The 9504-nt window shown below is 41.8% G+C and overlaps 1 protein-coding gene across 5 annotated transcripts in view; it reads left to right on the top strand.

The window, feature by feature from the left end:
- Positions 1-9504, top strand: part of ctnnd2b (catenin (cadherin-associated protein), delta 2b) — a 147933-nt gene that overhangs the window by 49187 nt on the left and 89242 nt on the right. For all 5 annotated transcript variants that reach the window (XM_031854786.1, XM_031854782.1, XM_031854787.1 and 2 more), the window contains one exon: positions 3255-3367. In XM_031854786.1, the coding sequence (XP_031710646.1) occupies positions 3255-3367 (113 nt within the window). The remainder of the gene's footprint in view (positions 1-3254; positions 3368-9504) is intronic.

Here is a 9504-nt window from a genome sequence, read left to right as displayed (position 1 = left end):
GGGGGGGGGGGCTTTTGTTTGGATGTTTTTGACGTAGCCTTATGACTGAATTTTCACGGCTCGCCATCCAGCTAGTTAGTCAGCTCGCCGAGCCACTCAGCGCCGAACAATCAAACAAACAAAAGACAAAACATTTCATCTCTCCCTTCATCTGCTCTGGCAATGTCGCCTCAAAGTAGGGTTTTTTTCGTCCTCGGTGTTCCTTTAGTTCCTTCAGCTGATGATGGTAGTTGGATTGATTTGATTGCAAAATAAAAAGTTAGACCACGCAGGGAAAATATGTATAAAAGTGCAGTTTTGTGTGTGTGTGTGTGTGTGTGTGTGTGATTTCTGCTTTCTAGTAGCTCTGTAGCAAGCGTCTGCTTTGTTTGCATCAAAAGATTACAGCTTCTTTATCTTCAAAAGAGCCTTTAAGCAATGAGATCATAGAAACCAAAATCATCCGTGTGTTTTCACGCAGATGATTGGCTCCATGCTGAAACACTGTGATGATTGATCTCAGGCCACTCGCTGCTAAACAAATGACATACACCTAATCTAGCCCGGTGATTTTTCTTCTTTCTTTTCTTTTCTTTGTACCATTTCTATCGAGCCGGCTGTATTTTCATCCACGGTGCAGCGCAAACACATCTGTGTATCATCATGTTGAAGTTGGGATGTTACTCTCGCAGTATTCACACTTGAGAGATTTCACCGCACTGCACGTGTGTGTGTGTGTGTGTGTGTGTGTGTGTGTGTGTGTGTGTGTGTGAGCATTACAGCATGTTAACATCAACAGACTGCTCTGCACCCACAACATTTCCCACTGACAGAAGTTACATTTAGTGTTGTCCAGCGGAGCATCTCAGCTGTTTAGTTGTACAAAGCACTCAACTGTGTCATGAAGTCAATGGGAAACTTTTATATTTTCCCGCCATTGTTAGTGCTAATAGTGTTCTATATATGTGCGAGCAGTTACCATTAAAGGGATAGTTCAGGTGTTTTCAAGGGGGTTCTCATCCATAGTCAGGGTATCACCCGCAGTAGATGGCGTAGGAATATTTTCACTGCACTATCCCTTTAATAGCAAGAAGATGATGCATAATCATGGTCAAATCTGCAGTGTGATTTGTTAACTTATTACATCGTTGCTTCACTATAATCACATCCTATTATTATGGTGGGACGCCTGGAGCTGCCTCAGGCATCATCACCAGGGACTGTCAGTGCTCTGAAGATAGAAACACACATTGTTTATTATGAAGAAGAATAATGTTTTTCAGTGATATTTTGACTACGTTTTAAGTGTTGAAAATATTATAAAGTTGCCTCTCTGGCCGTGTCCGTGCCAACAGAGCAGACTGACTTTTTATTCACCGTTAATGGAATAGCTTTGTGAATGTACGTAGCTTTGTTTGGCCAGGAACTCCCCAAGGGTTCAGTGTTAGATATGCAGCAGGCTATTTGTCACGCACCTTGTTCCACGTGTTGCAATGTGTCAGATGAGTACAGAGAACATGAGGCAGAGGAGCGAAACAGTAACACATGTAACGCATGCACTGTTTGTGCGCTTGTGTCACTTCCAGGATCCTCACACACAGAATCTCCGCTTGGTGCAGTTTTACTTTAATATTTCAGCAATCGACCATCAAACCAAATGAAATATTCGGAGCTCCATCCAATTTAAATTCTGAATTTTATAGCTTTTAGATGAGCGGCGGTCTCTGTCAGAGCAGCTCCTTTGTATTGAAATGCTGACCGTGGAAACATTGATTGATTGATTGATTACATCTCCCGTCCTGACATGGTTTATTATAAGTCCCTCACTTTCATTATCTAGAAACCCACCAGAAAACTGTCAGAAAGCAATTTAAGATCTAAATCATGATTTCAAGGCCGCTGCTCACATGTGCGCAGACACCGTTTGCATTTGAAACTATCTACAATCCAAATGGACTAATTAAGTAATTTTTATTTGTTCATCTTTTCTTTGCACAAATTTGTGAAATCAGTTATGTGTAATCAGCTATAATCATCGCAGCCAACAGCAGAGACACGAATACTATAATCAGCTGTTGGTTTGTTTGCGTACCGGTTAATTGGTGGTTATTCATCGCACATTGAAGAGCATAAATTAAGCATCAAAATAATGGGCCTCATGGAAGGTGAACACAGTCATTGTTAAATGGTACATAAACGTGATCTAAGAGATATTGTCACATTTATCAGTTTTCCTGTGTAATAATTTATAGCTTGCCAACATGTATTTAATAGACATATTTATAAAAATGTGCATCATGGTCTGCCAGTTTACAAAAATGTTCTACATTGTTTCATTTTTTTTTCTGGCATGCAGCTTTTACAGTAGTTTTTTTTGCCACACTCAGACAGCTGCTTCAGGGTACTCCTGCGGGTCACAGCCCAGGTGTGCGCCCCTCCATTATATATCACCTGATAGTGTTACATCTTTTGTGAACTACACTTGCCTGGAGCAGAACGGGCAGCCTTACACACAAAAGACGCTTAGAGGTGTCAGCTTTACTAATGACCAGATCTCTGCAATGCACATCTGCTCATGGACAGTCATGGATTCATCAAGTTGAGAAATGAGAAATGCAGCTTTTGTAGTTAAGAGGTTAGAAAGAGTGAGAGAGATTTCGGGTAAGAAAACATGTTCTTGCTGGGTTGTTTTGCACAAGTGGGTTTACATCCACCTGTTTGAATGCACATGTTCTATTTCTGTAAGTGCATATAGTATGGGATTAGAATTAGGCCACACATTTTAGGGTGACGGTGACAGTGTTTCTTCCGGGGCCCGCTACACATGCAGAAAACATGTTCTTCAACTGGGGTGATGTGACTGACAACCTATTTCCTCCCAGCCGCCACGTGGTAACAGCAGGATGCAACTCAATTCACTCTAGACTGTATAGATGATTTGTCAGGGAGGCATTCGACTAAAGCTTTCATGGGGAAAAAAAATGACAAAATCACATCATCCCAAAACTTCATCTGTTTCGTGAGGTTTTTTTCGAGTCGCGGAATAACAAATGTCACATTTGTGACGGCTTAATCACACTCCTCTCGGCGTGAAACAGTAGCAGATCAGCACTATCTGGCCTCGTCTGCCACCACAGACCGCAGAGTCCATTTCACAACAATTCAGAACGTGTCAGAGACAATGGTAGCCAAAGGTAAGGTTCAGGATGACTGTGAATGTGACCGTAAATAAGCATGTTTTGACACTCTCTCTCTCTCTCTTTCTCTCTCTGCAGGAGTTGCAGTTTGAACGTCTGACCAGGGAGCTGGAAGCCGAACGACAGATCGTTGCCAGTCAGTTGGAGAGATGCAAGCTTGGCTCTGAGACTGGAAGCATGACTAGCATCAGGTGTGTTTGTGTGGTTTTGTCTCCCACCTGTCAGGACCTCTTCTGCGCACTCTGACCTGCGTGTGTGTCAGTCGTGCTCTCGCAGGTGACCGATTAGACAGCTGGTACACTCCTTGATTTGTGTCCAAAAATCCAAATCTATGATTGAAACCACAGTTTAAAAAGAGCGAGTGAAACCAGTGTTCCTTCACCCCCTTTACCCACACACATACTACAGAGCTGCTACATACCTATTTATTATGTTGCTTTCTTACAAATTCACACAATTAAGACATATCATAGTGGAAGAGATACATATATCTGGTCAATGTATCCTCATACAATGGTTCATATGGTATCCTGCGAAAAGTTACTCCTCATTTTTTCATACGTTTTCCCTCGAAAGCCAGCAACATGTATAGGCCTACAGCCTTTAGGCTACAAAACAACTTAGTTAGGTTTAGGAATAGATCGTTGCTTGGGTTAAAATAACCGCGGAAGTGCCGTTACTGAAGTACGTAAGATACGTGACAAAAACATACAAAAAATTAGTGTGGGATATCTATGAATTCTTTCTTGAAGGTCTTGCTACAAATGCTGGATGAGACCAGTCTGATCTGGCAGCTATAGCTTCACTTTTGCCGGCATAATCAAAGGAACTATGTGTAGCATTTATCTTTAATAAGTAATGGCAATCATTTTGAAAGATAGTTACAACATAAGACCTCTTAGCAAATACATTGATTGTTAAAAGGTCTAGCTGCATCTAACTGAGCTATGGAGCGTAAATTGACACATGCAAAAATTGATGCTAGAGGGGTACGTAGAGCATCATAGTGTGAAACTTACCAAACTTGCAAGTTCTAAAACCAAAACAATGAGCTGAAAGAAGCTAAAACGCTTCGAAGAACTGCAGACTTGTGTGGTGGTACTTTGAGGGTTTGCGACTACCTATCCTGCTGCCCAAAGTCATTCGATCCATTGGTATTAAAAACCATCGGTTAGTTCAGCTTGTAAATACTGTAGCTAGCCTTTTTTAAAGATTGTGACCATGCAACATAATGGATGGTCATAATTAATGAAAAAAGAAGTCATTGCTATTTGAGAACCCACAGTATCTGTTATCAGCTCTCACTAGTATTATCCCTCTTCTTCCTCCTCATAATAAACACGCAGAAAAACAACAGGGAGGTCAAGGGGACATGAAGCAATTAATTTGTTATCACCTAATAAAACATGTTGCTCAATCCAGAGTCATTTTCATAAATAAGTACAATAAAAGCCGAAGGATGATAACTTGAGCCCTCTTATAGACCTCATTGTATGTGTAAGGTGTGCGTCAAGAAAGGCTATAGATAGATCTGTCAAAAACTCACTGGCAGACTTCAGTTTATTGACAGGATCAAGTTGCAATCCTGAAGCTCTTAACTGCATCGGCTGCAGCTTTAAGCCGGATTTGATGATCATGTAACTGATTAATGATCAAATGATTTCGCATCAATCAACGCTTCTATGTGGATTTGTTTATAACCTGTATTAGAGCGTTACAGCCACAGATGTTGTACTTTGAGTCAAAGTGTCATTATTAAAAATCAACATATATTTGTTGTAGCATTTTGCTGGAGCTGAACACAGACATGACCTTGTGTTGTGCTAACATACAGACCTAATCTCACTAATTCCCCTCGTTTGTGATAATCAAGAGTGACAGCATTTCCCGACTTACCTTTTTGCAGCAGCAGTGAGCAAAATTACCTTATTTTGCGTCAAAATCGTGACTACCCTGTCAGTGTAACCCACCAGTTTCATCAAAGCGTCTGCTTTCAGTAGTTTAAATTGAATCTTGGCTCAGGTCTGATGGCACAAAGCAAATCCCCAGCTTTGCAAACATGATACGCTATTAATTGTCCATTAAAAACTGCAATTACTTCTTAAAAAGGATCAAACAATGCGCAGCTGTCACAGGAGTCCATTGTTCTGCTCGGGGGGCCTTCGTGTTTTTTTTGTTGTTTTCTTTTTTCGTGATGAGAGGAAGTACACTGTTCACAGTGTGTCATATTAAGTGCCGCCTGATTGAGTTTGGACCCAAGCTTCAAAGAACACATTCTACACATTCCATACCGGTCCCGTGATGTGAAGACAGCCCTCCTGACACAATAGTGGTAACGCACTTAGCCTGCCTCTCAGGACAATGTAACACGATTAAAGTCTGTCTCTGTCTCACTCTCTCTCACACATACACAAACGCACACTCGCACTAATAGACGCACACGATCCATCATCTATTGTACTCTCTGATTCCGTTAAGCGAGCGGGGATTCCATCAGTCTCAAACTAATTACTCATCTGCCCGCATTGTAATTCTCGTTTCAATTTGAAGGGTGGACCAACAAAGAGCCGAAAGATGGTCTAAAACCCGATTTATTCAGCAGTCTAATTAACTGGTGATGCGTTTAGCTCCTCAACGCTTTGAAAGGGCTGCATCGAGGGCCCCCCATTTAAAACAGCAGCGACCATGGGAGACGGAAGAGGTGTGGAGTCCAAAAGAAAAGCACGTCTTCCACTTCATCACCCAGCTGCGCACAGATGGAATAAAGGCTGGCATGTTGCTAACTTGATTAGCTGGGTTTATTATTTAGTGAGGAGCGTCCACAATGTCCGTCCGCCATTGCTTTATATCCACTTTGTTGGACATCGAGGTAATTACCAAATGGACAAATGGTTTGGCAAAACAAAACAAGGCACTGCTGGAAGTTTGCAGAGCCTAAAGCATGAAGGATTTATTGCCCAATCTTGTCTGAAACATTGGTATTGTTGCCGTTCTGAATCATCACTGCCTGTCCCGGCAAACAGAAGGGGCAACATTTAATCTGCAGCTACAAGACATGAACAGGGATTTATCTTGGTAGCATTTGTGGTGAGACATATTGACACTGTGCGCAGCAATTAAACTAGGAGCTTGAATATTCTCAGCAGCTTGGTGGAAGTAAAACTAAACTCAAATTGCTGCTGTGTTTTGAGTTTTTTTCCTTTTGTCATTTCGGTGGATAATTGGCTGTAGTAAATTAATAGTTTTTTCTGTAAGTTCCTTTCTATCTTCTTTGCTTTTAGCGAGGTTAGCATATGTTAGCACGGCCGAGATGCATTTTGGCCCGTACAATGTTTTGTTTTCTTCTTCAGCAAGGTCTGTTATATGAAAGCTATTTTTTTGTTAGCAGCCTGTCTCACTGTGTTCTAAATCCAGGCTGTCCAGTTGCACTTTGGGACAGTGCTAGAAACATTTATCACCACTAGCAAAAGCTAATTTACTGGTGTTGTCTGCGTTGGCATTACTTGCTCCAAGCTACAATTTCTCACTTTAATTCAGTGCATGTCTGTCACATTAGCTAGCTAGCGCTGTCAGTTGTATAGTAGGAAAAAGTAGCCTCAAGGAAAGTGTTCCAAACAAATATACTTTAATATTTGAATATATTCAGTGTTGTTTGTAAATGGGAAAGCTGTATATTCTAGTTACTTTTGCTTACGGTTCATGTCTGACGTTTGAAACCATATGACAAAAAAGATCTTAGTCTACTTATTACGTTTTTCCTGAGCCGGAATGAGTTTGTTTTTAACCCAAAACAGTTGTTTTCTCTCAGCTCATAGTAATCCAAATGGTCCCAACATTAACATTCAATAAATCATTTAAAACATGATACTGTCTTGATATACTATCCGGAAGCCAGGAAGCATACTAGTTCCTCTGACAACTCTCATCACAGGAAGTCTTATGCTGCATTCACATGGAATCAGACAAAAGGCAGACGGACAACACCTTCTGGACCGCACGAGAAAAAACTAACTACCAGCCGGACGGAGTGGCATGGCGGCAAAAACGAAACACACATTACAATATGTTGCCATGGTCACGTCATATTGTTAAGAATTTGCATGTAGCTACCAAATGCATAATATTCTATTGCAAACTTAAACAACTTTCGCCTAGGCTGAGGGAGCTACGTAGAATCCAGAAAAATGTTAAAATGTTTTTACTTAGATAGTTATTGTTGCTGTTATTCTCTGCAGACCTCACCTAATTTCACCGTCCTGCTCACGCCCACTAAGTTTGCATTTACCGTCTGGTCGATTCCATGTGAATGCAGCATTATTGGCATTCTCAAAGTGGCAGCTCTTGTTTCTACTCCCAGACAAACACAGTAGATATAATATCACCGGTGTTGTTATGATACAATGACTGTGGGATTTTCAGACCCCTTGGCTGATGCCAGATAGATATTGTCTAGATAGACGGTAGAAAGAAATAGAGGATGGGACTGTGTAACAGTGTTTTATGTGTACTTGCAACTATTGAAAATACAGATTTTCCTGTGTCACCAGAAGGGAATCCCCAAAATCAATCGATATGTGAATCATGCGCCAACATTTTTATTTTTATTTTAGTTAGAAGTCCTTTCAGTTGACTTTCTTTGTCTGTATTATTTGAATTTGACAGCTCCATTAAAAAGTAAGCAATGAAGTACTTAAAATAATGGAAATCTGTCCCCAGATAGGCAGCCGGGCTAAACCACAGAAAAGTTGAATTAAGAATGAGCCTTAAGTGCAGCTGTGAGGGGGCCGGCAGTTCAGGACTCCTGTTGTGTTGTGGAGGATAAGGACTTTCAGAGATGCTAATGAGATCTTCAGCTCTGCCTTTGTTTCCAGTTTTAATCAGTCACCACAGGTCACAGTGTCTGCCTTGGCATATGCCACTGCTTTATCAATTCAAGAGGCACAACTCCACTGTGTGTGTGTGTGTGTGTGTGTGTGTGTGTGTGTGTCGCTCTATCAGTCAAACGGAGACAATGTTTTTGTCTGCCAAGAGAAGAGCGCGATGTACGTCGCCTCATTAGTTAAAGGACCATTCCGCCTCAAATGTCAATGTTGCAAGGGGATACTTCGGTGGTTCTTCTGGGGTGGAGATGAAGCAAATGGTAAATTGCCATGATTCTGATTCTATTGTAGATGTCTGTGTTCACCCTTTAAGCACTACTCTTTTCTGTTTGTCGCTCAAAGTAAGCTGCAAGCACAAATTAGATCCACGCGCGGGACCTCTACACATGCGCGCGCATGGATCTAATTTAAATCCCATTTACTTACCTCATTCGGCGATAGATAGTGACTTAGGTGAAGTCGAGTAAGTGGTCGGACCCAGTCACTATTGTAGCACTAGACTTAATTGGTTACAATCCTCGTCTTTGGATCAGTCCCGACACAGACACTAGGTGGTGGTATAAAGGTGTTTTTTAATTCGCCACTAAGCACTTCTCCACTACATCTCAGAGGTACATATTGTACTTTTTACTCCACTACGTCTCAAAGGTAAATAATGTACTTTTTACGCCACTACATCTCAGAGGTAGTCTGCTTGCTTTTGCAGTTTTACGAACCGTATTCCCGGGAAATATCACGAGTGGCGACACTGTTTGGACCTCTGGGAAGTGGAATCCAAAAACACACCTGCAATTACCGCTTATCGCTATAGGTGCCATATTGACTTTTTGTCCTGCCAGCTGTTACTGAAGTTGAAGGAACATTTTCTTTGCTGTAGGGAGGCCTTCCCCCTCTACTCATCCTCTTTTTGTTATTTTGTTTCCCTTACCATATTGTCTTTTCACTTCACCCTCTTTATCCGACCTCTCACAATGTCGATCCCTCCGATCCAAACACAAGTCGCCAGAGCAGTGCGGTTAAGAGTAATTATTTTGAGCCCTGTCGTGGTGTAAGTTGGGTTCGGCTGCACCAGTAAAGAGCCTTGCTTAGAGCATAGGCTTGGTTGCATTTTTAAACCAATCCTGGAGCAGCTGGTTGACTCTGATCTCGACCCGCTGCATCGTGGGTTGGCAATCTGATTTGGGAAGGTAAAAGAAACCAAGAAAGTATAACTAGGGAGGAAACACCGCAGAGAACATGAGCAGTACATCTCTCTGTTCAACCCTCTGTTATCTGTATTGGTGCATGCCTCACTCTGCCTAGTGTTTACGTGCTCCTTGGCTACAGTCCCTTTATCTAATCATCCGACTGGACCTCTGACAGCGAGCACACACCAGCCCAGCAGATACAGATATCAGAGCTCTAGTGGCACCTTGGCAGCCACTCCACTCTGCTTGCCGAGGACTAGC

The sequence above is a fragment of the Anarrhichthys ocellatus genome, unplaced genomic scaffold (assembly GCF_004355925.1).
Source record: "Anarrhichthys ocellatus isolate YVR2014 unplaced genomic scaffold, GSC_Weel_1.0 scaffold15, whole genome shotgun sequence".
Lineage (NCBI taxonomy): Eukaryota > Metazoa > Chordata > Actinopteri > Perciformes > Anarhichadidae > Anarrhichthys > Anarrhichthys ocellatus.
This window is presented reverse-complemented; position numbering and strand designations above follow the sequence as displayed.